Source organism: Plectropomus leopardus, chromosome 19 (assembly GCF_026936395.1).
Source record: "Plectropomus leopardus strain MGB_pleo_1.0 chromosome 19, ASM2693639v1, whole genome shotgun sequence".
Classification (NCBI taxonomy): Eukaryota; Metazoa; Chordata; class Actinopteri; order Perciformes; family Serranidae; genus Plectropomus; species Plectropomus leopardus.
Genome location: NC_142194.1, coordinates 20,326,864 through 20,352,805, shown reverse-complemented (window position 1 = coordinate 20,352,805; position 25,942 = coordinate 20,326,864). Strand labels below are relative to the sequence as shown.

The 25,942-nt window shown below is 38.0% G+C and overlaps 3 protein-coding genes across 4 annotated transcripts; all 3 read left to right on the top strand.

Moving 5' to 3' along the window:
* Window positions 1-3,301, top strand: LOC121958638 (parvalbumin beta-like). The gene is made up of 5 exons (XM_042507704.2): window positions 1-143; window positions 548-614; window positions 1,585-1,717; window positions 2,713-2,822; window positions 2,910-3,301. The coding sequence occupies exons 2-5, from the start codon at window positions 554-556 to the stop codon at window positions 2,933-2,935; spliced, it is 330 nt and encodes a 109-aa protein (XP_042363638.1). The 5' UTR covers window positions 1-143; window positions 548-553; the 3' UTR covers window positions 2,936-3,301.
* A 2,254-nt stretch (window positions 3,302-5,555) lies between these two features.
* Window positions 5,556-10,604, top strand: pvalb9 (parvalbumin 9). The gene is made up of 5 exons (XM_042507925.2): window positions 5,556-5,773; window positions 7,569-7,636; window positions 8,111-8,243; window positions 9,000-9,109; window positions 10,392-10,604. Exons 2-5 carry the CDS (start codon window positions 7,576-7,578, stop codon window positions 10,415-10,417), a joined length of 330 nt encoding a protein of 109 aa, XP_042363859.1. The 5' UTR covers window positions 5,556-5,773; window positions 7,569-7,575; the 3' UTR covers window positions 10,418-10,604.
* Window positions 10,605-11,545: 941 nt separating this feature from the next.
* ccz1 (CCZ1 vacuolar protein trafficking and biogenesis associated) lies at window positions 11,546-25,535 on the top strand. Of its 2 annotated transcripts, XM_042507923.2 has the most exons (18): window positions 11,546-11,704; window positions 13,145-13,216; window positions 13,301-13,397; window positions 13,505-13,602; window positions 13,893-13,986; window positions 14,093-14,173; window positions 14,268-14,315; window positions 16,163-16,246; window positions 16,579-16,653; window positions 16,786-16,961; window positions 18,064-18,145; window positions 18,966-19,027; window positions 20,908-21,019; window positions 21,254-21,287; window positions 21,439-21,556; window positions 23,377-23,535; window positions 24,834-24,961; window positions 25,055-25,535. In XM_042507923.2, exons 2-18 carry the CDS (start codon window positions 13,203-13,205, stop codon window positions 25,108-25,110), a joined length of 1,518 nt encoding a protein of 505 aa, XP_042363857.1. In that variant the 5' UTR covers window positions 11,546-11,704; window positions 13,145-13,202; the 3' UTR covers window positions 25,111-25,535. The 2 variants fall into 2 exon arrangements, with proteins under 2 accessions (XP_042363857.1, XP_042363858.1); XM_042507924.2 differs by lacking the exon at window positions 16,579-16,653.
* Window positions 25,536-25,942: the final 407 nt, after the last annotated feature.

The window sequence follows — 25,942 nt, the reverse complement described above, 5'->3', positions numbered from 1 at the left end:
GCCGTGTCTGTTACACGGCATATGCATCAGATTTCGGCCCAGTGAAGGTATATAAGCTGGCAGCAGCAGCTGAGGAGCTTCACTGCAGTGACTGAGCAGATTCATCTGAGCGAATCCACTCTCATCTTAGAGACAACCCCAAAGTGAGTTTCACTGAGGAGCTGCAGGCCTCTGCTGCCTGACTGAGTGTTTTCAGGGCTTCAGCTTCATGCATTGGGATATAAACCAAGGGTCAGAGTTTGGACTAACTGAGGAACCAAATGGGAAAAAAAATCTGTTTGCCAACCCACCACAGCTGCAAAGGATACTTGATCTTTTGCCTTACTGGAGGTTTTGGGGAAATTGGACTACCTGTTTTGATCTGCCAGAGAGGAATATACTCCCAGAGAGGAACATGATCTAGATTACATGTAGCTCTTTAATAACTGTGTGTTGTAAAATATTACCATGCTTAGATAATTCAGAGTGAAACTGTAAATATTAAGTGCTGTGTGATGTGCTGCAGCTGATCTGATGACTCTCTTGTCCTCTGCTCTCCTCCCTTTAGTCAAAAATGGCATTCGCAGGAATTCTGAATGACGCTGACATCACTGCAGCCCTCGCTGCTTGCCAAGGTAAACCCCACCATCACAATGACACAGTGTTAGAGTTTAGCAGAGCCTCGAATGGTAGCTACACATCCTGCACTTTATCACAGCTGTGACGCAAGAATTATTTCTCTACTGATTGGTAGCTGCAGAGTTCAGCTGCTAAAACAGAATCACAGCTAGTCCTGCATCTTTGCTGCATTTGAAACTACAGGAGAGTCTTTTTACCCTTTGAAACCTAAGCAAATTGCCGTGATTTCTTTCAAAAACATGGATAGAAGGCAATGAGCAACTTGGCAAGAAAATACCCCAAAATTAGTAAGAAACTAGTCATAAAAAAAGAGAGGAAAATTACCAGAAATTTGCAAAAATAAGAAAAAAAAAGAAAAGTAAAAGATCAAAAACCATAAATAAAATGATAAATGTGCTAAAATAAAATAAATAATAATCAATATAAATAATAATACATATTTCTGTAACCCACTTGTACTAATATAATTATAAATGTAGTTTTATTGATCTTTCTCCCTAGTTATCTGACAATTTTACAACTGTATATCTTTCCCTCTTTTTTAAGCTAATTTTTAATTCACTTTTTACTATTTTTTTTTAATTGCTGATGCCATTTTCCCATGTTTTCAAAAGAAATCAAACCAATTTGCTAAAGTTTCAAAGATTTAAGTGCTTGTGAAAGGAGATAGCACAAGAAAACTGATGGTGATCCAGGTTTCAAAGGGTTAAACATATCAGATTACTTCCTAGCAGTAAGCATGCAGAACATGCCATTTCTATATGTCATATTCTTATTTGTATCAGTAGTTCATTTGTAACAGTTTAGCTACTGTAAGAAAAAAAATTCTGCAAACATAGCTAAAATGCTGACTGACAGTCAGAGTAACAACCAACTACCTGGTTCTGCAGCCGCAAAACACACTACAGTTTCTGTGTGTAGTACATGTACAACATCTGATCCAATCCCTAATCTGTCTCCTCACAGCTGCCGACTCCTTCAAGCACAAGGACTTCTTTGCCAAGGTCGGCCTGTCCAGCAAGAGCGCCGATGACATCAAGAAGGCCTTCGCCGTCATTGACCAGGACAAGAGTGGCTTCATTGAGGAGGAGGAGCTGAAGTAGGCACCATCTCTTCTTAAGATTTCTGAGCTCTTGTAGTGCAGGGATTAATACAGTAAACATGGAACGATGAGACACAGAGGAGAAGTAAACTTTTCCTCCGGTGTCTCACATTATAGCAGAGGAGATAACAGAGCAGCATTTTATTGAGAAATCTTAAACTTTCAACAACAAGAACACAGTGATTTGCAGTGGTTGAAGAGGTATTTATTTTAGATCCTTTACTTAAGTAAAAGTACTAATACCACCCTGTGAAAATACTCTTTTAAAAATAAAAGTCCTGCTTTGAAAATGGTACTTAATTATAAGTAAGCAAGCATAATGAGAAAAACACACTTAAGTATTATGAGTAACAGTACCCAATGTTAAAAAACATTGGGTGACATTTTTTGTTAAAAAGGCACCCCAAAAAACTTAAAATCCTTAAAAAAGGAAGAAGCAAAAAAAAAAAACTCCTCAAAAATATGTTTTAAAACCAGACTTCGATTTCTATTAAGATACTTGGAAATCAATTAGCTGTAAATCCATGGGTTGATTAATCAACTAATTATTGCGGCTGTAGTTCTACATACTGTTTGGTAATTTAATTATAAACAAAACACCATATTTTCTCAACTCTTTCTCTCTCTTCTGATTTTTATGCAAAAACCTAAATTTGTAAAGTAACTAAACCTGTCAGACAAATGTAGTGAAATAAAAAAGTAAAATATTTATCTCTAAAATGTAGTGGAGAGGAAGAATAAAGTAGCATGATAAGAAAATACTCACATTAAGTACAAGTATTTCAAATTTATACTTAAGTACAGTATTTGAGTAAATGTTCTTCACCACTAGTGATTTGGCCTTGGAGATTTTTTGAAAGATGACCTCTGTTACATCAATTCATTCATGATCTATTCATATATATATATATATATATATATATATATATATATTTATGGCCTATATTTCCTGTAACACTGACAGTATGTCTCTCTGTGCTCGTCTTGTCCAGGCTGTTCCTGCAGAACTTCTCTTCCTCTGCCAGAGCTCTGACCGACGCTGAGACCAAGACTTTCCTGAAGGCTGGTGACACTGATGGCGATGGCATGATCGGATGCGAAGGTGAGAAAACCAGAGGAGCTTTAGTCGAGTTTCTGTATCTTCTCCAGAGATCTTGAAATAATCACACTGTTCTCTGTTTCTCTGCAGAGTTCGCCACCCTGGTCAAGAGTTAAATGAAGAAACTGACCAACATCTTACTTCACTACTCTAAAGGAACAACTTGAGCCATGACATACGCCTCCTCTCTTCTTTCTCTCCTCTTCCCACTCACTCTCTCTCTCTCCAACGCTTTTATACACTTGACCTTTCACCTCCTGACTGTTTAAACTAACTCTGACCCCCCTCTGACCCCTTTGTTGTCCACGATGAATGTACCTGACTTAGTGTGTCGCGTGGTTGACTTGTGTCTTTCTCTCTCTCACTCACTTCTGTCCCAGTTTTACTATGTGAGTTACTGTGTTACTGTCAGATCAGTGATGATGCACTTTTATGGGAAACGGACAGACGATGAGCAGAAAATAAAGGTTCTTTTTCAATAACACCTGACCCTCGTCTTCTATACACATAAAAAAACATGGGAGAAAGGCAATGTGCAATTAAAGAAGAAATAACCCCAAAATTAACAAGATTTCCGCAAGATTTCCTGAAAATTAGTCAAACAAATAAACAATTACATAAACAAGTAAATAATTAATTAATTATAATTGAAAAAGCCCTAAAAATAATCTTTTTAATACTCAAAATGTTGCCTTTCACACTGTAAACAGGACCTTTGGTGGAAGTCTCATCCAGATGTAGTGATGTCATTAACTAAGGAACTTAAATCTCTTACAATAGACAAAAACGCAGCTAACAAGGAACGTTCCCACAACATTGGCTAACATAACCTACAAGTTGCAATAATGTTTTAAAGAAAATATTTGAATCAAATGTTCAAAGAACATTTTAAGGATGTTTAGAATTTTAAAATAATGTTCCTTTTAAGGTCAAATGCTGATTAACGTTATAACTGCAACACTCTGAGGATGTTTTGGTGATGTTGAGAGGTGACAGATCATAATGTTCTTTTTATAAAACCTTGCCACAATGCCACATGAGAACAAAGGAAGAACATTTCAAAAGCAACATTCAGAGCATGTTGAGGACTTGAGATTACAGCATTTTTTAAATGACAATGTAAGGTAATGTGATATGTAAATGATGATTTAAAAAAAAAAAACAATTTTCAAACATTTTTTTAAGGTTAGCAGTGAATGTTACCAGAAGACCATTCTGGGAACTAAAGGATCAAGCTGAAAACTTGAGTAAAACATTGCATTGATCGCTTTGTACAGTTCTCTGAACCTTTTTAGAACCAAAAATTGTTAGATGGGAACACACTCACATGAGTCCAGCTCTCCTCTCATACAGATGCACACACGTCCAGTCCTCAGTAAGGATGGCTGTGCAGTGATGGACAGCAGCCACAGGGTGGCGCCTTTCATCTGTCAGTAACATGCATCACGGTTTTATGAATATGGAGGTTTGTTAACACAATGAATTAGTTTCTGGAGCTCCATGGGTTCAATAGTCTTTTGTTTTTTAGCAGTCTAAAAAAGGGAAAATGCTGAGTGTTCAGTCAGAGCTTCAGAGTGATAGTTTGAAGGAGAATAATGAGATTTATTCCCTCGGTTCTCGTTACAGAAAGAACCCCTCTCTGTGTTATAATGCCATTAGTGCTGACTGGATTCACAGGAGATGCTGCTGTGTGCAGACAAACTCATCACTTCATGGTGACCAGGTGCAAACCTTAATAAACGCTCACCTTACAGCAGGTCAGCTCTGTGTGTGTGTGTGTGTGTGTGTGTGTGTGTGTGTGTGTGTGTGTGTGTGTGTGTGTGTCTGTGTCTGTGTGTGTGTTTTACCTTCTTTTTTTTTTAAATCTTGTCTCAATGTTTTAAATTTAACTTTCTTTTAATCATAATCAGAAATGCTTTATTGATCCCTGAGGGGAAATTGTGGTTCATTACTGCCACTCTGTGTAAAGAATTGTAGAATGTAGAAAAAAGTACAAGCACAAGGAATGTGAAAATAGAAATAGAAATGCAGTAATAATAAAAACTATCAGCACTGGTGTGTGTGAATATTTAAAAGCGTGTAAACATATGAAACTATGTGCTTTATGCTACAATACAATGTATAAAATTAGTATGTAAAGTTATAAATGGAATATATACGATATGTGTAACATGTTAAATATAACCCACATTCAAGAGTTAAAATAATATTGCACATTTGAATAATTGCACAGAGGATTGCAGTTATGTTTTATTTCATTTGTGTACAGCTCTCAGCCTGATAGTAACCAAACATAATTTTGTTGTACATCTGTAATGACAAATAAAGTGTCTCGTGTCTTTTGTCTCTTATAACAGTCTGTTAGAATAACAGGATACCAGGTGTCTCACTTCAGCTCAAGTCAAAGTTAAACCACATTTCTCTCACAACCTGTTCAGCAGACTCTCAGTTAAGCTAAATAAACTACAGTTTGACAGCCAGACAGTGAGGTCTGGAGTCCTAAACTGTTATATCAATGCGATGCATGAGGATACCAATCCTCCTGCCTGCTGACATGATGTTTGACGTGCTGAATTTAGGAGATTATCCACTAAAAGAGATCTGATTAAATGTGAGGCATGCACCTGCAGAGAGGGAGGGAGGGGGAGAGATTAGGAGGGAGGGGGGAGGGAGAGAAATGAAAAGAATGATTGGACCAAATTCTCAGTTTTATAGAGGGGACGAGAGAGCAGTCTGATATAGGGAGTGAAGGTTAATTGTGCAGGTGAGGAACCCGAGAAGGAGGCTGCTGCTGCGGGAAAACCTGATCCTCAGACAGGTTGGAAACTCAAGCATCCTCTGGTGCGTCCACACAGGAGTATATAAGAGGACTGAGGCAGCTGCAAAGCCTCATCCTGATTCATCTATCTGCTGCTGCTGTGGAGCTACTCGGAGAGGACAGACAGACAACAGCGGTGAGTCTTACAGCACCTGCACACAGGGGTCGCACAGGTGGGAAATACTTGCCTGGAAGTGGAGCGAGCAGTTGAAACATAGAAGAGATTATGTTTGATTTTTCATTTTCTGCAGCGGTTTATGGGCTCAAGCATAGTCTCAAATGCTTCCTTAGCTGACTAACAGGAATATTTTGCCAGACAATCGACTGAAAGTTGAAAGTTAATCATTTCATAAAAGATTTTCTTAAGCTGTCAGATTGTTTTCATTTTTCTAAACATTTATTCCTTTAAAAATATTCTTATAAAATGATCAACATAACATAAAACATAAAAAACAAAGAAAAAAAAAACTTTAAGGGACTGTATGAAAATTATTGCAGTGTTGGCAGGGGGTCAGAAAAGTTGTGTATTTTATTTTTTTGCTCAAGTAAGGGCAGTCAGCTCATTTAACATATCTTTCTTTAAATATATTTATAAGATTAGACACATAACAAAACAAACAAACACACACACACACACACACACACACACACACACACACACACACACACAAGAACTCCTCAAGTCTTATCCTGTTGAAACCTGGATTGAGATCCGTTTTCATGCAGCATTCAGGCACCTTTCACAAGTATTTGAACCTTTGAAACCTGAGCAATTGGTCTGATTTCTTTCAAATACTTGGGAAACAGGCAAATAACAACTTAGCAAGAGAAAAAGGTGACAAGAAAATGACCTGAAAATTAATAAAATTATGTAAGTAAATTTCTTTGTTTTGTTTTTTTTTTTAAGGAGAGGGAAATTATAAGAAAGTTTTTTTGGGGGAAATGTCCACAAAATATGCCAAAGAACTACTATAATTTTTTATCATCTAATTCGTAGAATTATATATTTATCATTATTGTTTTTCTTTTTCCCCCAAGTCATTTCCTTGTTTTTTATGTTTGTCTTTTCCTCCAGATTTCAGGCTGTTTTATTTTAACCTTTTATCAATTTCCTGCTAATTTGGGGTAATTTCTTGTTAAGTCGCAGTGTGGGTAATTTATTGTGAATTTGTAGAAATCAAGCCAGTTTTCTCAGGTTTTAAAGGGTTAAATCGTAAAGGGAATGTACTAAGATCACTAAGAGCATTGGCAGGGGATCAGAAATATTTGGGTTTTTTTTTGGGGGGGGGGGTAGCAAAGGGGGCCTTTATTTGTTTGGAGAGTAGGCTCCAATGTTTTTTGATGATAGATTCATAATTCTTTCATTTATTTTTAAAATAAGGGACCAAATACTAATAACACTTAAGAGGCTTTTGCATTTTTTTCATTAAATGATATAAGCCTCACACCCCCTTTCCACACCAATAACTTGTGTACAGTCCCTAAGTGCCAGTTATCTGGCAGTCAGTCCAATTAAGCAGCTTAAGGGCAGCAAATAGCCTCTTTAATTAAGAGGCTGCTATCCAAAGGTGAAACACACATACATCATAATGATTATATATGTAATAAAATGAAATATATGAAAATGAAAACACAAAAGCAGTTTAGCTTTTTGAATTTGCCAAATAAATGTTGGTTTGTGGTTTCACTGATTCTCAGCACAATATTAACCAGATAGTTTTGACAGGAGTTTTGATTGGATGACAATAGTAATCCAGATACATCTGCTGATACACAAATGTCCTGTGGTGGTGGTGGTGGTGTGTGTGTGTGTGTGTGTGTGTGTGTGTGTGTGTGTGTGTGTGTGTGTGTGTGTGTGTGTGTGTGTGTGTGTGTGTGTGTGTGTGTGCGTGCGTGCGTGTGTGTGTGTCTGTGTGTTTTTGACCCTTCAGGACCAACATGTCGCTCACCTCCATCCTGTCAGCTGACGACATTGACAAGGCCATCAAGGACTGTCAAGGTAACATCTGTACACACACACACACACACACACACACACACACACTTACACAAGATTCATCTGTCCATGACTTTATGATAATACTTTCACAGAATCCATTTTTTAAATTATAACTACTAATTATGATGAAATAATCTGACAACATTCCAGGGGTGATAAACCGACCTGTTTATAATCTGTGTTTTATTCAGTCGCTCTTCACACAACATAATCTCCTCTAGGACTACAGTATCCTCTTCACTGAAGTCATATTTTAACTGAATTTAAAAAAGGTTTTCAATCATGTTGTGTGTTTAGCGGAGGAGGATGTTTGGACAGGATTTAAAAGATAAAAACAGGACAGCAGCCGCATGCTGCAGCTCTAATCTCCACACCAACCTGCTGAACCCCGTGGCTCAGCAGCTCTAACCTGGTTTCATCCTCACTTATTTATATAAAATTATGACATATCTGTGTTCATTCTGTGCTCTGCAGCTCCAGACACGTTCAGCTATAAGAAGTTCTTCCAGCTGTGTGGTCTGTCCTCAAAGACACCGCAGGAAGTCAAAGATGTCTTTCAGATCCTCGATGAGGACAACAGTGGCTTCATCGAGGAGTCCGAGCTCAAGTGGGGCAAACACTTTCACTTCGGATAGATTATTATATATTATATCACATATCTATGACTCAATCTAGGCATTATTGACATTATATTGGAAAATTTGCAAATTTGCACAAATGGTATTCTCTGGTAGTTTGTTATTAGTATTGTTTGTCAGTTAAATTGTTTATTGGTATTGATTTCTCATTAGTTCTTGCTTCTGTTAGTAATAAATACAATAAAAACACACACACACACACACACACACACACACACACACATATATATTTATTTATTTGTTTTTGCTGCGTATTCACCTTGATCCGGACTGATGCTGTAATTCTTATTCATTCCAATAGCTTGACTCACTGTAATAAAACAGTAATAAGTAAAACAATCAAGTATCTCCCTTCCTACAAAATAGAGCTACTTCAGATGACATATTTTCAGATCAAATGATTTGCAGTCACAGAGGTCTGTGCGTGTCTGACAGAGAGAGATTTAGCAAATAAATCACACAGTGGTTTTATTTAGCCTTCTCCCAATAATCCGCTGTGGACAAAGTGCCATTGCTGTATTTGTGTAATATCATTCATGTTCAATCTAGAAATTGGTCAGCTTAAACAGTCAGCTCCAATCATTTAACACCCTGTGTGTGTGTGTGTGTGTGTGTGTGTGTGTGTGTGTGTGTGTGTGTGTATTTGTGTGTGTGTGTGTGTGTGTGTGTGTGTGTGTGTGTGTGTGTGTGTGTGTGTGTGTGTGTGTGTGTGTGTGTGTGTGCAGGTACTTCCTGCAGCGGTTTGTCCCCGGGGCGAGGATACTGACTGATAAAGAAACCAAGAGCCTCATCTCAGCAGCTGATGATGACAGTGACGGCAAAATTGGAGTGGAGGGTCAGTATCTCATTTCTCTGATTCTTCAGATTCTTTCTAGAAACTCATGAAGTCATCACAACTGATTTCATTGCCTGGAGTCATTCTTTTTCATTGTCAGTGTTTTGGTAAGTAAAATATACAGAGTATCTTGAATTATTCAGATAACATTTTAGGCTTACACACACACACACACACACACACACACACACACACACACACACACAGACACACACACATACTGTATATAATGTCATCACGGTGCACTGGAGGTGTGGGTTCGACTCACAAATGTGATGACTTTAGACTCGACAAAAAACTGTGGACTTGACTTGGACTTTAGCACCAATGACTCATGACTTTACTTGGACTTTAGCCTTTTGACTTAAAAAAAATACCTGATACCTTCAAGCCCAACGATTCACATATGTGTTATTTTAAAAATGTGACACCAAAAAAAAAAATTATTTCACTTCAATCAACCAACATCAACATTTCATTCTCCAGATGATCCACTTTGTTTTACTCAATCTGACAGCAGCCTATCAGGTTGCAGGAAAGAACCATGAAGAACTAACCTTCTGTTACTGAGCAACAGATGGAAAAAAGGATACCAAAGATAATCAAGTTCAAGTCATAAAAACAATGTTGTGGTCAACAAACAGAATGACAATATGTAAAACATGTGGGTTCAAAATTACAGATGGAGACACAACAATCTCCAACCTTAACAAATAAATACAAATGTTCTAAATCATTCATGATTAGTGTAATTTTGATTTATCATTCATCTGGTGTTTAAAGGTCATTACATTATGATTAGTTCAGAATTAAAAACTCAAAGTTTAGGACTTTGGATTTGGATGAAAAGACCTGAGACTTGTCTGTGACTTGGTCCCACCTGGTCCCCAGCGCTCTGCCTCGGGCATCTTTACTCAGGCTACAGTAAACAGAGGAGAGACTGTAAGAGTAACAGTTTGTGTGCTTCCCTGAGGTCAGGTCATGTTTGTCTATAATGTCTGAGAAATGCATCAGACAAACAACACAGCTGACAGAAAAAATAACATGTCCAAAGTCCAAATCAGAAAATGTCTATTTGTTGCAGAGAAGTAGGCCTTGAAATGACATCGACAAATTGAGGATATGTGTAGTCAGGTTTATCACCGTGGAAACCGTCTGCACTGACACCAGAGGTCATGACCAGTGGCAACATCTGAGCTCAGCTGTCTTACATAACAGGATCAGAGATGAAAAAAATGTTGGCCATCACATGAAGTGATTGTTTCTGCTTTTCTGTCTGTAGAGTTCCAGACCATGGTCCTGTCCTGAGTCTTCAGGTCCTCATGTCTTCAGCCTCCTTCTCCCTGTGATTCCCGATGTTTTCTATTGACTTCTGTGTGTGCTGATTGTGTTTGAATGACATTTTGTCCATTTAAAGACTAAGCAGACTGTTAATGTGTCCACTTTTTTTCCTGCTATGTGCACCCCCCACCTCCCCCTTCTGTCAGTGAATGAGATGAATAAAGCCGTGGAAACACAGATCGTCTCATGCTTTTTCTATTATTACAATTTGTCAAGAAATGCTATCAAGCTGTTCCTCAAATTATATTACATTTAAATGTGCAATAATAATAATAATAATAATAATAATAATAATAATAATAATAATAATAATAATAATAATAATAATAATAATAAATGGTATCTGAGTGGGAAATAAAACCAACATGGGATTATTAATAACGACTGAATATCTGAATGTGCCATACGGAAAAATCTCATTGCTATATAGATTAATTTTGGATTTTATCCCCATTCAGAATTCATCATACAGTACACAGTATATTGCACTTTATTATGACTTTCTACAGATACAAACACAAGCTCTTCGCTTCACTGAACATGGATGAGAGAAAATATCTAAAGACAAACACAGGTGGAGAGATTACTGTACTGTCTGTATCATATGTGGTGTATTATTCGTGGATCATTTAATCAAATATTTACAGTTCCGCAGTTTGAATGTAGTGTCAGTGAAGGCAGCGTTTTTAAAGTTTTTTTCTATGAAGAAAATATATAAATATAAAGTGGACTGATGTGAAAATAAATATTTGGAGGGAAAACTTGCAGGAGGGTGTCGTAACACATACACAGACAAAAGCCAAAGTGTTATGAGACCAAACAGATGTTTTAAATCACTGTACTCAGATGACGTGTTTGTGAAATCTTTATCAAATATTGTCATTATATAATTTCCATTATGTCAGATAAGGACTTTAACCTATTTACAAACAGGTGCGTCTTAAAAATGTGAGAACATTTCAAACCAGATATTATTGCTGAATAACTGCACATCAAAATGTACGTTTAGAGGGTTTTCTCTAAAGTTAACAACAGGAGCCTCGTGCTCTCTGTGTGACCTCGGAACCCTTATTTGTCTTGAAGTGGATTTTTACCCGGGCAGTTGAGCTGGTGACACCGCGCTGTCAGAAGCAGGAAGTATGTAAAATGTAATGCGGCTTTTCCTCTCATTGCTCTCATTTCCTCTTTTTATTTTTATTTACTCATTCTGTGAGTACAAACACGTGAACCTGTTGGCTTCATGCTGTCTGTAAGGTGAGTGTTACTATCGTGTTTCTCCGGTACCGGCACCGTTCACCCGGTTCTCCTCCTCAGCTGCTAATCTTAGCACACAGAGCTAACCAGCTAACATTAGCTGCTCAGACTGAAACAACACGGGCTGCTCTCTGATAACTGCTCAGGCCAAGTGGTTGAAGTGGCTCACTTACAGAGATTCATTCTTGAAGTCATAATTTACAATAACAGCGAGTGTGTAAAAACATTAGCTCAGCTCTCGGAGAATTCAACGGCTCAACGACAGCAGCTAACGGTGCGAAATGTACAGTAAAATATGAGGACACAGTGACAAAATGCACAACAGTTAAACTTCTTCCTCCACTGAATGAAGACAACCTAACGACTGTTAGTTCTCTGTATCGCTGCATTAAACCTCCTGATAAGCCCTTAAAACTTGATTGTTGTGATTTAGCCTAATTATCTGACAGCTGTTTGATCAGCAAAGATGTAAAATGTTATGCATAAATTAGTGCTTTCATGAATCCAGAATGAGTACTTAAGTGTGTGCTGCTACCCTTGAAGATTTCTATAAAGTTTCCAGTTTATTAGGTACACCTAACAGCTAGAACTAATGTAATGTGACACAACAACTGCCTTCAGGGGGTTAGGGTCAGTTTTTGTTGCCCCTTTTGAGAACACAATATGTGATGCAGATAAAATGTTTTGCCTTATACTTTTTACTTATACTGCTTTTATATTTGAGTATAATAACAATAATAATAACTTCATTTCTGTAGTACCTTTGAAAACAGTTTTTACGAAGTGCTTCGACAAACAAAGCAAAACCAGAAAAAGGATGCTCAGAAGGCGATAAAAGCTTAACACTCCTACCAAAACAAATGCAATGCAAAATGCAAGATGTAAAACATAAATAAAAGTAAGTACAAATAAAAACAATAAAATGACAAAATAAAAAAGGAGTAGAATAAATAACCTGATGAGTATAAACTGTATTAAAAGCACTTCTCAGTGTCTTAGACTACCTTATTATTACCAAAAGTCACTAGTTTTCTCTTAAATATGTGTGTATTTTAGTTTTACTTCTAAATTGATATTGCTAATTAAAAACTTGTTTGCTTTAACACTCCATTAAAAGCAAATATTTATTCTACCACCACTGTATGAAAAAAGGCTGCACTGATCTGAAACACCGCTATCAGCGCCTCAAATGTAGTGTAGTAAGTGTATCTGCTCATTACAGGTGGGCGATACCACGAAATTCGGTTTCAGTGTGATACAAAGTAATACAGAAGCATGCTCACTGATAACGATTCTGTTTCTCGTGTTTTTCCTCTTTTTTCCAGTATAAATGTCATCAGCTGTACTTAGTGTGTGTGTGTGTGTGTGTGTGAGAGAGAGAGAGAGATTGTTATCTGTAGATCTGGTGTGTGTGATCATGTATCTGTGCTTGTCCTACAGGTTCACGGCATGCTGCTAACCACACAGTCTTTGGAGCAAAGGAGATCCAGACACACTGATGTTGATGATTAGGTAAATCTTACTCCTGATCGTGATGATGATGCACAGACGCTGATATCTGGAGGCCTCTCAGCTTAATTCTGTCTCTGTCTTCAGTCCCAGGATGGCCTCGGGAATGCAAGAGAAACAGTTCACACCATCTCTGCTCAGTTTCTTCATCTACAACCCGACATTCGGTCCACGGGAAGGAGAGGTGAGAAATGCTCAGCACATATTTTGCAGCTGAGTCAGTTTACTCTGGTGATGAGGAAACATGTTGATCCTGTAAAAGTGCTAATTTAAGGTTTATATTTATTTCAGGAGGAGAAGAAGATCTTGTTTTACCACCCGAGTGATGTGGAAAAGAACGAGAAGATCCGAAATGTGGGCCTTTGTGAGGCCATCGTACAATTCACCAGGTAAAGACACCAGTACTGTACTGCAGCTATAACAGCATCCAACATTTTACTGTTTAATTAACCCTAAGGTGTCTTTTGGCATCTCACAATTAGAATGGATTTAAAAAATGACCATAGTTCAGTTTGACTCACTGTGTTAAAGGAAAGAGCAATTTCTTTAAAGCTGAAGTATAACAGAACAGGGAAATCATGCCAGATATTTAATGTCTATGAAAAGACAGAATCAGGGTTTGATAGTCCTGTCTGGATGTGTCTTCCGTCTTCTCACGGTCACGTCTTTTGTTTTCCAGGACGTTCTGTCCAACAAAACCAGCTAAATCCCTGCACACACAGAAGAACAGACAGTTTTTCTTTGAGCCCGAGGACAATTTCTGGATCGTCATGGTATTTTAACATGTTCATCCTTGGTTCAATATTTGCTCTGTGAGTCCAAACTTTGTCACTTGTTTGTTTTGCCTCTCTCTGTTGATCTTTATATTTACCTCCTCAGGTAGTTCGAAACCCAATGATCGAGAAACCGAACAAAGATGGCAAACCACCTACAGTGGAGTATCAGGAAGAGGAAATACTTGTGAGTAAAGAAAGATGCATGTCGTCATCTTCTGTGTTTTTTTTTTACTGAGCATTGTCAGTATATTGTTTAAATTGCTGCATCTTCTCTGCAGGACACTGTTTATGGTGCTGTGGTGAGGGAATGCTACAGTATGTATAAGGTGAGCACCACTGCATAGAACAAGAATTCTCAAACTTAATATTCAAAAGTCCGAATCTGATTTCCATTCAAGGCCACTTAAAAGCAACATAAATTTAAGTTTGAGGCCGTTTGAGACAAAAAACATTCAAGCAAAGGGGAAAAAATGCCACTCTATGACTGCAGTGAGTTACTTAAACGAAAGCACTGTTTACCCATATTTGAAAACTCGGTTTTCTTGGTCAACTTTTCTTTTCTTTGCATATTTGGATACTGACATCCTCACCGCATTGGCGACATAATGCGCACCATCAGAGGACGGCAAAGTCTCGATTTCTCATGCATGCAGACTGTTAGCAAACCCTTGAACTCTGACACATGATGACTTAAATGTCACATGTTTACCAGCTGTCAACGTTGCCATGACAACAATGTCAGACAAAGAAGGGATTGTGTTTAAGGCTTAATCTTTGGCCATGATTGCTGTTACAATATCCAAATAGAGTTTTTTCTATAAAACTAACAATTTATTGATACGTATAAAACTTTTTTTTCAAAGTTGGAAACATTCACTCCTACGTTGTGTTATTGCACTCCGAATTCAAGGTGTGGACTGGGTCCGGTCTGGTTCTGGCAGACATCTGAAATAGAAGTTCGTCTTCTAAAAGTCATGCACACAAACTCCTACAGAAACTCAAACGGCCAAAGTAAAGGGATAATTCACCAACTTTTATGCTCATGTCTAGTCAATGATTGTGTCACATGTAGTCGATTGAAAAATAAATTCCTTCATGCATGCTGTATGGACAGAGGAAGCTGAAATCTTTTGTTGCATCATTACCTGGAGGCAGTAAAAACTGCAGGTTGGATTTGGCATTCGGGTGGATGTTGGCCCTTAGGGCGTGGGCTCTAAACTTCACTCAAAAACACAACTTCCTTGGTTCAAATAGAGATCAATCAAGAACATTTATCTATCTATCAGGCTATATTTCCAAAAGCCAAAATGGCATCCCAAAATCTGGGCGCAGAGGGTGTTATGGATGAGGGTTGCTGGATGGCAAATTCTCCTGTATCAGAGCCATCGAGCCATGGAAGAGGACATGGCCAGCATGGAGCCTCCAGAACCAGAGCTGCTTACACCCACTGGTGCTGCCTTTGCTCTTAACAAAAACCTCATCATTATGCTGCAGTAATTTAAGCGTGGGAGGTTTTTTTTTGTTTTGTTTTTTTTTAAATGGCAGCAGCACAGGGGCCCATGTGTACGTTACTTTCCCTGAAAGTTTTCGTCTTCGACAGAGGAAAACTGGAGACCTTCTACAGGATCCCAACAATAAACCAGAAAAAGATGCTTAAAGACAACAGGAGAACCAAGAGGGGAGATAATCACTGAGTCAAGATTTTTGTAACCTATCCGTTGCCATGTTTTGGCCAACAATGTAATAATTCTAGGCATCAGAAGCTTTTGTGCAATGCATCCTGGGACATGAAGGCAGTGCAGGCACGGCTCAGTGAGCAGCAGAACTTTATTTACAGCAAGCGCTGAGGAATTTATTACAAGGTTATTATAATTAATTAATACAAAACTAAATTCATTGAAATACAATTAAAAACTAGACTGAAACGATTGTGTTCTTACAAAATGATCTGAAATAAAAATAAATAGGAAATGTCTGAAGTTTAAGTCTGACCACAACAATCATCAGGAAGTGGTGGTGCATCTGTTTCAAACTGAAACTACTGCATGTATTTAAAAAAAAATTGACTCTGATTGCTTCAGTTGACTACATTGGACATTTTCCTTTAAAGGCCCTTACAATGCAAACAGACTTATTTCGTATTAGTAATAATTTTTGTGTGTGTGTGGTTCAGCTCTTCAATGGTACGTTTGGCCGAGCGATGGAAGCCGGTGGAGTGGAGCTGCTCATTCAGAAGCTGGAAAAGTTCTTCTACAGGGTAAAAAGGTCTCCTTATCTGTATTATATAATTTATCTTTCTTTAGATGTCTATCCTATGTTGTTTGTGCTTTTCCAGCATTACTCATTTTATGCATTCATCTACAAAAAAAATCATTTTTTTTTCAGAACGGTGTATCTGCTCTGATTAGATCTGGACTCACAGCAGCCGGATAGTTTTCAGTCATGCCTCATTTCTTGATTATGATCTGACTCCATTATTTGCCCTGGCCCGATGCTGCAGTCACCACGCTGCAGCGATGCAGCGCTGAGCATCAACTCTTATGTAAAAGTATAAAAAATTAATTTGTAATTAGGGAACACCCTTCTTAGGTTAACCCAGGCTTCCCTCTGCAGCATGTAACCCAAAGACAGGCTGAGGTATCAGAGGATGAAGGTCAGGATGATGTAAGCGTCTCTGCACAGCGTCACTCAGAGACTTTATTCCTCTTTATAGGCAGGTAAACTAATCCCTTTCTCCTGTCCTTCTCCTGTGTCTCTGGGCCGTCTCCTCTTATTTTGGGCACGTTTGTGCGTCAGTATCTGCAGACTCTCCACTTGCAGTCCTGCGACCTGCTGGACGTATTCGGAGGCATCAGCTTCTTCCCCCTGGACAAGATGACCTACCTGAAGATCCAGTCCTTCGTCAACCGAGTGGAGGAGAGCCTGAGTCTCATCAAATACACAGCCTTCCTGTACAACGACCAGCTCATCTGGTACACACCTTTAACCCCGTGCTGTAAATCACACATACACACATCCTTCCTGTACAGTGACCAGCTTGTCTGGTACACACCTTTAACACTGTGTTTTAACTCTTCGTCCCTTAGCCACGATCTGATACAACCCAACATATTAAAATCTCAACATGAAACACATCATGGCTCGCTGTAATCCTCTTTAACGTGCTCCCTGATAGGTCACTTTAATCGCACTGACAGCCACCTGGCTCAGTGTGTTTAAGGTTTGGGAGGGGGGGATTACATGATTTCCTAATGAAATGACTCGAGAGCTGCATGATCTCTCATCAAAAAAACAGAAAAGAGCTGTTTAATTATCCGCTCTAGAGTTTTCATTAAACATAATTACCTTTTACAATTATCAAGCCGTTATGCCACCTCATTGAATAATAGGTACAATTGTGGAATGGGGAGACAGTTTAAGCCGACAGCGGAGGAAGTAACAGCAACCAATCGATGCATGTATAAACACGACAGCTGAAGGGACAAGTGTGACATTTTGAGGACATGTTATGTGTGTGACCCACCGCAGGACATTTAAAAAGCAACTAGCAGCAATTAGCAGCCAAATCAAAGAGGATGAACAGCAGGCGCAAATGTTCACGAATTGTAGACTGAAAATCCAACTAAAATTTCGAAAGTTTCTGGCTATGATGAATGATGTCATTTTGACAGTTTTTTAAGGAAACATGACACATGTTTTCTTCAAACATCTGCAAAAAAAATTTAAAGGAAAAAAGGAAATACAAATCAATTTTACTGAAGGAAGGCATGTCTTCTTTAAAAACCTGCCTGAAAATATTAAAGAAAAAAAACCTGAAAAACAAAATCAGAGAAAAGGAAAAAAACACTAAAAACTTTTACAGAATCCCCACCCCCTCAAAAATGTTTTCTTTAAAAAAGAATTGTAACGGAGGCATAAAGAAGGGACTTTGTAACGGCCCTATAGCGCCATCTCTGTGGCTTTTGTTTTGACACCGGACACAGTGGATCATACTGTGCACAGCCACATGTGTTTGCAGGGTGTGTTTGTTGTGAAGGTCATGAGGTATGATTCTGTTTGTGATTTGTTCTGCAGGAGCGGACTGGAACAAGACGACATGAGGATTCTGTACAAGTACCTGACCACCTCGCTGTTCCCCAGACACTCTGAACCAGAGGTGAGGATAAGGGACGGGTGGGGGGCTAAGGGACTGTACAGCAGGCAAAAAAACTGAGGACGTAATAAAAGAAACAAAGCATGCAGGGGATGACACTCACTGATCTCTACCTACTTCTAGAAAAAAACCCACTGCACAACAGATTTGTGATGACATCACCATATGAGCAATGAGATTGTGTGCTCCCACTCCGGTACTCAGAGCTCCTGTAAAAAGTCTTAAAAGACAGTGAATTCGTTATTCTAAAAAAGGCCTTAATTGGTATTTAAATGTGTTAAATTGTTCCTTGAAAAGTCCTGAAATGCTCAGACATGGGAAGAAGGAATTTATTAATCTTTCCTTTTCTGCTGATGCATTGTAAAATCTCAAAATATTTAATAACATCTTTTTTTTTTTTTTTTAATTTTCCCCGATTTTGGCTCAAATGTTCACTTGAACTCGAAAATGAACTGATTAGAATGTAACTTAAGAACCTCGGGTGCCCACCTTGAAATTGTGATTGTATAGATGTTTCACACACATGGATGTAAACTGTAAGTGCATCTTGATTGGTTTGTGGGGAGACATCTGATAATTCTAGATTTCTTCAATTTTGTTAATTGTAAAATTGGTCTTAAATTTCTGTCTGAGTGGCATTAAAAAAAGTCTTAAATCTAACCTGCCTGAAGCTGTAGGAACTTTGTGTTCTCCTCTTTGATGCAGGAATACAATCGTTTTTTAAATATTAATATTAATGATGCAGACAGGGTGTAATGATCTGAATGTGAACTGTGACTTTATCACTCATTTTCCCTCTAATCCTTCTTTTGTCTCCTTGCAGTTGGCTGGTAGAGACTCTCCACTGAGGCCGGAGGTTGCAGGGAACCTGTTGCACTATGGGAGGTAAAGTATCTGAATCCATGAACCCACTAACTCTGCAGAAAAACAGCAGTTTTGCTTAGTTTACATGTCTGTTAATGTGGTCAGTAGAATAATGTCCTTTAATTCACATGTCAACAGACAGACTCTGGATGTGTTTACATATGCATGCATGACTGCAATTAGCTTTACTCGCCGTCAACCAGGTGATTCATGGAGCTGACTTCCTCAACTCACACATAGAGCATGCAGGGGACAGAGGGTTAAAATCCAGTTTCTGTTCAGTTTCAGTGTACATATGTAATTAGAGACAGTTTGCTCAGCTATGTGTTACTTTACAACGTGTGTCTGTATAATGACATTACGCTGCCGCAGTAATCCGGTTCTGACTCTTGGTGACACAAGACAGGAAACAAAGCTGCAGAGCTCTTAACGCTCCTGAATATAAACAATATCTGATGATGGTCAGAGAAATAGTTACAACTAAAGATCCAAGCAGCCAGAGACACGTTAAACACACAGACATGCCTTCCAATGCAAACTGTTCCACTTCATATCAAGTGGCGCCTGTGGAAACCAGCATGTCAACAGCAGCAGACTTCAAATGAACTCATTGTTGAGTTTGTGCTCTGTAATCTTTTGTATCTGTCATAGCAGACATCAGGGCTCACATAAAATTAATCTCTTTTAATTATTGTATGTATCGTATGTTACCAACTCCATAAGGTTCAGTTCACTCTGCACTCTGATCCAGCATATTTAGACAGTGACCGGATGTGTTGCTGGGAAATTTGGTATGAATATTCATGGTACCCAGATGACAGTTCATGCACATTTTGGCGACCCCCTGACTTTTTCCTCTAGTCAAGGCTTCCCACGGTCAAAACATAAAAATAAAAAAGTCATGGAATTTCACAGTCTTGTTTTCCAGGCCTGAAAAAAGTCATGGACTAAGTAAAAATAATTGAAAGTTTCGGAAAAGTTATTGAATTTTTAACCCATTGAAACGTGACTAAACTGGATTGATTTCTTTCAAAAAAATGGGAAGAAGGCAACGAGCAACATATAAGGAAATTACACAAAAATTTGCAACAAATTACAATAAAATTACCTGAACAAAAGCAAGAAAAGTAGGAAAAAATTTTAAAAAACAATTATAAAAAAGGGAATGTCCTGAAAAAGTGCTTTAAAAGTAATAATTCTGTAACATTATTTTGAATATGTAATTATGACAACTATTTTTCTCAACATTTTCCCACATTTTTTTATTATAATCTTCTAAAACTGCAAAGTTCTTGCAGTTTGCAGGACATTTCTTGTCAAGTTGCTCATTGCCTTTTCCCATGTTTTCGAAAGAAATCAAACCATTTCGTGCAGCGCTCAAATCACCTGTAAAAGGTGTCTCTGCACAGCACAAGGAAATTGTCCATCCGGGTTTCAAAAGATTAAAAATCATTAAAAGTTCTGGAAAAGTCATGGGATTTTGTTTTGTGCAATGCAGTTGTTACAGCAATCTTCCGTTGATTATTGTTCTTGTCATGAGCGAAAATATATTTCATTACATTAGTGTAATGTTTCACTAATGTGCGTAGATGCGTAAAGTTTTGTTTCCCGTCACGTACTAGCTAGCTGAAATTATGTTTGAAAAACACTGGGCAAGAAGGGCAAGAAAAAAAATAATGATGGGTTCTTGAAAAGTCAAGGAAAAGTTTGTCTATAAAAATGTTTGGGAACCTTGTCTAGTGTCCCCCATCAGTCCCTAATGTTAACGTCCCACACAGGACGTCTAATAAAACATCAGATTCACATTAAATATGCTGCAGAATGCATCAGTGTTCTCAGGATGATTAACTCTCTGACTCTGGAGAACTAACCCTACAGTGACTCTCCTCTGTCCTCTGCAGGTTTCTGACAGGACCGACCAACCTCAAAGATCCAGAGGCCAAATTCAGATTCCCCAAAATCTTTGTTAGCGCAGAGGACGGCCACGAGGAGCTGCATCTCATTGTTTATAAGGTAATGTGTCATTTCATGACGGTTTGCAGGTTTAATCATTCAGATGTTTTTTTTTAATGGATTAAAAGTTGTTGTTCATTTTGTAGAATGATTTTCATAATCTGTTTATATTCCACTGCTCTATCAATAGATATGCACCTCTGGGATTAGACAGTTTTAAAATAATGAAATACATTTATGTCTTTTCTGACCTGTGTGACCTTCACTCTGCTTTTATCTGATGTGTTGTTGCAGGCGATGAGTGCTGCAGCCTGTTTTATGATCAGTGGTGAGTCTGCACCATCGCACACCTTCACTTCCCTTTTCACCAGTTAAAGTTCTGTTATTTTTTTCTGGTGGCTCGTTTAAAAGCTCAAATATGATTTTTTTCATCATGTCCCATGACGCCCGACTGTCTCCTCTGGTCTCTCTGTCTGCAGCCTCTGCAGAGCTGACGAGGGACTTCTGTGAGCAGCTGGACAGCCTGGTGGGTCCTCAGCTCACTCTGCTGGCGTCTGACATCTGTGAACAGTTCACCGTTAACCGCAGGATATCAGGGTCAGTTCACATAATCAGCAACTCTCCACACGCTGAACATGACTGTCTCTAACCGGTCAGATTCTACCCAATATTACATCCTGCAGATACTGTCAGTTTCAGTCATGGGTTTATTGATAATACAAAACAGAATGCTACAAATTAAATGAGTATTCTGATTATTTTGCAGTGTAATGAATTGTGTGTCTTTCCAGTCTTTTTCCCCACATCCCTCATGTGTCAGCTGACTGTCTAATTATGGCTGCAGCTAATTATAAATGGCATTAGCAGTTCTTTTCCCCCAGTTTTAGAAAGTGTCAATTATGTGAAAATTGGCAATCAAATGTTCACACATTAGCAATGTTTCATTTTTAAATATTGTAACAGGTATATTGGTTTGTATGGAAGCCTGTAGAGCTGTGGTTCCCAACTGGTCCAGCCACGGGGGTCCAGAGTTTTCCTTAGTTATTAATTCAAGGTCCGCACATTATAAATGACTACATATTTAAATTTATTTCACACATCAGCTTAGAACACAAAGAAATGAAGTATTTTTGCAAGAATAAACAGAAAAAGCACTTCAAAATAAAAGCTCACTGCTGAATTTTCTCTGAACTACAAAATAACGTGCTTTTTTTCAAAGTCGACATGTTCACAAGTCACTTGCGGTCCTTTCAGAATGGATCCATGACCTGCTCTATGACCATAACCCATCACTGCCATAGAGGACTTAATTAAAATACAAATGTTATTCTACATATGTGTCGTACTTCTCCACATTAATGCTTGTTGCACAGCAGGTTCAGCAGTCTTTGAATGTCAAACAGCTTTTTCATTTTTGATTTTAATAATACACACATATGATTATGTAAAAAATAATTATTGCATTTTCACCAAAATTTTTACTCAAATAAGAAAACTTACATATTTGGAAAATTATAATGCTACTGTGGAAATTCAGCTTTACATCGTCATTTTCATAAAGTTCTCTGCGGGCTTCCATAATTCAGAATTCAATTGAATATTTCATCACCAGAAAAATAATCATCATGTTTTTTTTTAATGGGTTAATCGTTCGATTTTTCTATTAAAATGTGAAACCTTCACTCGTTGCACCTTGTCAGCCATAACAGCTGCAGCTACAGTCGCACTTCTCCTGTTTTTTCTTGTTTTATGGTAAAGTGGATATTTTTAGGTTTTTGAGTGTTGTTCAGGTTGGAGAGGGGTGATCCTATCAGATGAAAATGTGAAATAGTATTAACTATTAGTAGTATTAACTCTTTATATATGAACTGTACCGCTGGCAGTGATACAGAGGAGACAGATACCTCAGGATATATATTGTCAGTGGGAAAGACTCAGGAGTAACTGAAGCTTTACAGAGTGGCATCCTTTAACCCCCGCAGTTAGCTGCAGATTCGTCCTCGCCTGCAATCAGACACCAGACTCCCCGGCCCCCCCGGCTTCTCTTTTAATCACCCTCATAAAGAATCCTCTAAATTAATGATGCCGTCCCAAATTCCTCCACTGGCACTCGGCTCCGTGTCCTGATTTGACCCTTGTGCAACTGTAAATAATTACAGGCCTGTTTGTATCCAAACACACACTGTACCACAGAGTAATAGCTGTACCCTGAGCTCACCTTCACACAGGCGGACAGTGGAGACACACACCACCTGCCTTTGTTTTGATGTTATAATCTGAGTGATTTGGCTCACTGTATCACTTATTAATAATGGATGTTTACAGAATGGTTTGTTCCAGCGATTAAAATCGCTTTAAAGACCCAAATGTGACCGAAGGTGTTATTTTTTTTTTTTTTTTAATCGTCCTTCGTTCAGGCCGGAGAAGGAGCCCCAGTTCAAGTTCATCTACTTTAATCACATGAACCTGGCGGAGAAGAGCACCATCCACATGAGGAAGACAGCCAGTGTCTGTCTCACCTCTGTCCACCCCGACCTCATGAAGATCCTCGGAGACATCAACTGTGACTTTGCCAGGTACAACACACAACACTGGCATTTTTTAGATATATAATCACCATTATTTTGGTCAATACTGACATCACATATATTAAACATAATTACCTGTTGGGAAATTGCATTTATTGGACTCCTTAAAAACGATGTCTTGAACTTAAATTAATATTACATATGATCAAAACAAGGGAAAAATGTCCAGAAAACTATATTTCTAATTCTCTAAATTATTTTAAATTTTGTTACATAATTTTTTTTAAAAAAATCAAATATTCTTTGCACTTTCTTTAAGTCTTTTTTTTTTTTTGTAGCTAATTTTCAAGTAACTTCTTGTAAGATTTTCCAAATGTCTTATTAATTTCTGGGGCATTTCGTGCCAAGTTGCAAGTTCAAATTGATTTGCTCAGAGTGTTCAAGAAAAATTAAGAAGACAAAAAAACGAGCATCATTGTTAAATGGAATTTGACACAATAATTGTTTTATATTTATGTCCACAGTGTGAATCCAGCAGCTTTATACATCCTGACCACTGAAAATCATGAGTCAGCTTAGTCTAAAAAAAGAAGCCAACATTGAGTCAAACTCTGGTTTACTGGGGTTCAACTTGTTCATCTGCCAGGTTTTCCTCACTCCGTGGACTGTCGCTCTTTCTATGACGTCACCTGACTTTCTGCCATTACATTTACCACTTACACTCAGGGAATATCCCACATTATCTAGTGCTAGCCCTAACCATGACCTCTTTGCCGTAATTCTAACTGCTTACTGCTTCGATGCATCAACGTGACGAGTTTCCTACAATCCAAACAATCCAATCCAAACAGCAAGAAGGGAGGAGATCTGTTATTAATGCAAAACAATTCAGCCCTAATTTATATTTCTCTGTGATCCTTCAGAGTTTTTTAGACTGAGCACAGATCAACTCGGTGACATCTCTTAAATCTTTTCCTCTGGATATCATCTTCATACAGAAACATGATGCTGCTGCTCACTTTTAGCTGTAGTCATGAGACTGTGGTCATGTGAAAGTCAGTCTGTGGGATACACAGTGGCATTAACATTCACAGCAGTCATCAGTATCAGCTCCTCTTGTGGTGCACGTGATGTGTAGATGTCTTATTTGTGTCATTAAATATTGACATTTTTAACGTGAAATTCGAGATTTCAGTAACCTGTGTGTTGTATTTTTACACAAACTATCAGATATATTAAATAATATGACTTTTTAATGACTTTTTTGTAATCTAAGAAGAACAGCTTCCTGTTAATGTGACCATTGTCCTTGTTTTGATGAACCTCTTTGTGTGTCTGCCTCTCAGGGTTGATGAGGATGAAGAAATCATTGTGAAGGCGATGACAGACTACTGGGTCGTCGGGAAGAAGTCAGATCAGAGAGAGCTGTATGTGATCTTAAATCAGAAGAACGCTAACCTGATCGAAGTCAACGGTAAGTCTGAGTGTATATCGGTGTCTTTGTTCTGCATTGATCTTTGCTTTCTTGACCTTTAATGTCATGTTTTTGTTTTTCTTGGCTCTCCAGAGGAGGTGAAGAGACTCTGTGCGACTCAGTTCAATAATATCTTCTTCTTGGACTGACGGAGCAGACAGGTGCACAGAGACTGTCTCACCTCACTAAGAACTGTCAGTAAAAACTGTCAGAGCTGCAGCATCATGACAGCAGCAGTGTAATGCAATAATTGCATTGTAAAATAAAAAAAATAAAAAAGCTTTCTCACCTGTTTTTTTAATTTAATCAAAATATGTAATTAAATGTAAATCCAGATTTTTACTGTACATGTTCCTTATTTTCTGTCAGTTTCTTTGTACATACTTTTTGTTAACTCTTCTTTTGGAATTCTTTCAAAACAGTTTGTTTTTAATGAACACATCATGACAAAAATGTCTCGGATTGATATGGAAAACACTGACGTTTGACCCAGGTTCCTTTTAAAAGAAGATGATGTCATCATGTGGTTTGTAAACAGCTGCGTTAACTTTAAATAAATTAACAAGTCATTTTATTCTGTGTCTTTTTTGTTTTTAGTTTTGGATGCACATTGAGCTGAAGCTATCTGCGAAAAAGACTTGAAGTGTATCTGTGGGATACATTTTCAGATCACAAGAATAAAGTTGAACATTTACCTCTGGGCTAGTTTTTATTAAACAAAAGGACAGCATCTATTTACTTACTTACGGATGTGAGGTTCTTTTTAATTGAAATGTGCTTTTTTGTGATTTATTGCAATAATTTCTGTATCTAAAATAGTCAGACAAAATATCTCATTTAAGGGTTAACCTAAAATATAACAGGTATGGATCAGAAATATTTGATTGAATAATTTAGTGGGAGCCCAGAATTCAAATAACAGCATCAGTCTAATATTCTGATGTTTTCAAACTGATCTTCAATCAGTTCTATAACATACCA

What these genes read in the sequence shown, in the direction of transcription:
- ccz1 (XM_042507923.2), top strand. An exon ending in TGCATCTCATTGTTTATAAG is followed by an intron (nt 21,020 to 21,253) that starts GTAATGTGTCAT and finishes GTGTTGTTGCAG; the next exon opens with GCGATGAGTGCTGCAGCCTG. An exon ending in TAACCTGATCGAAGTCAACG is followed by an intron (nt 24,962 to 25,054) that starts GTAAGTCTGAGT and finishes TTGGCTCTCCAG; the next exon opens with AGGAGGTGAAGAGACTCTGT.
- LOC121958638 (XM_042507704.2), top strand. Translation starts at nt 554, where the DNA reads ATGGCATTCGCAGGAATTCTGAATGACGCTGACATCACTGCAGCCCTC. An exon ending in ATTGAGGAGGAGGAGCTGAA is followed by an intron (nt 1,718 to 2,712) that starts GTAGGCACCATC and finishes CGTCTTGTCCAG; the next exon opens with GCTGTTCCTGCAGAACTTCT. An exon ending in TGGCATGATCGGATGCGAAG is followed by an intron (nt 2,823 to 2,909) that starts GTGAGAAAACCA and finishes GTTTCTCTGCAG; the next exon opens with AGTTCGCCACCCTGGTCAAG.
- pvalb9 (XM_042507925.2), top strand. Translation starts at nt 7,576, where the DNA reads ATGTCGCTCACCTCCATCCTGTCAGCTGACGACATTGACAAGGCCATC. An exon ending in ATCGAGGAGTCCGAGCTCAA is followed by an intron (nt 8,244 to 8,999) that starts GTGGGGCAAACA and finishes GTGTGTGTGCAG; the next exon opens with GTACTTCCTGCAGCGGTTTG. An exon ending in CGGCAAAATTGGAGTGGAGG is followed by an intron (nt 9,110 to 10,391) that starts GTCAGTATCTCA and finishes TTCTGTCTGTAG; the next exon opens with AGTTCCAGACCATGGTCCTG.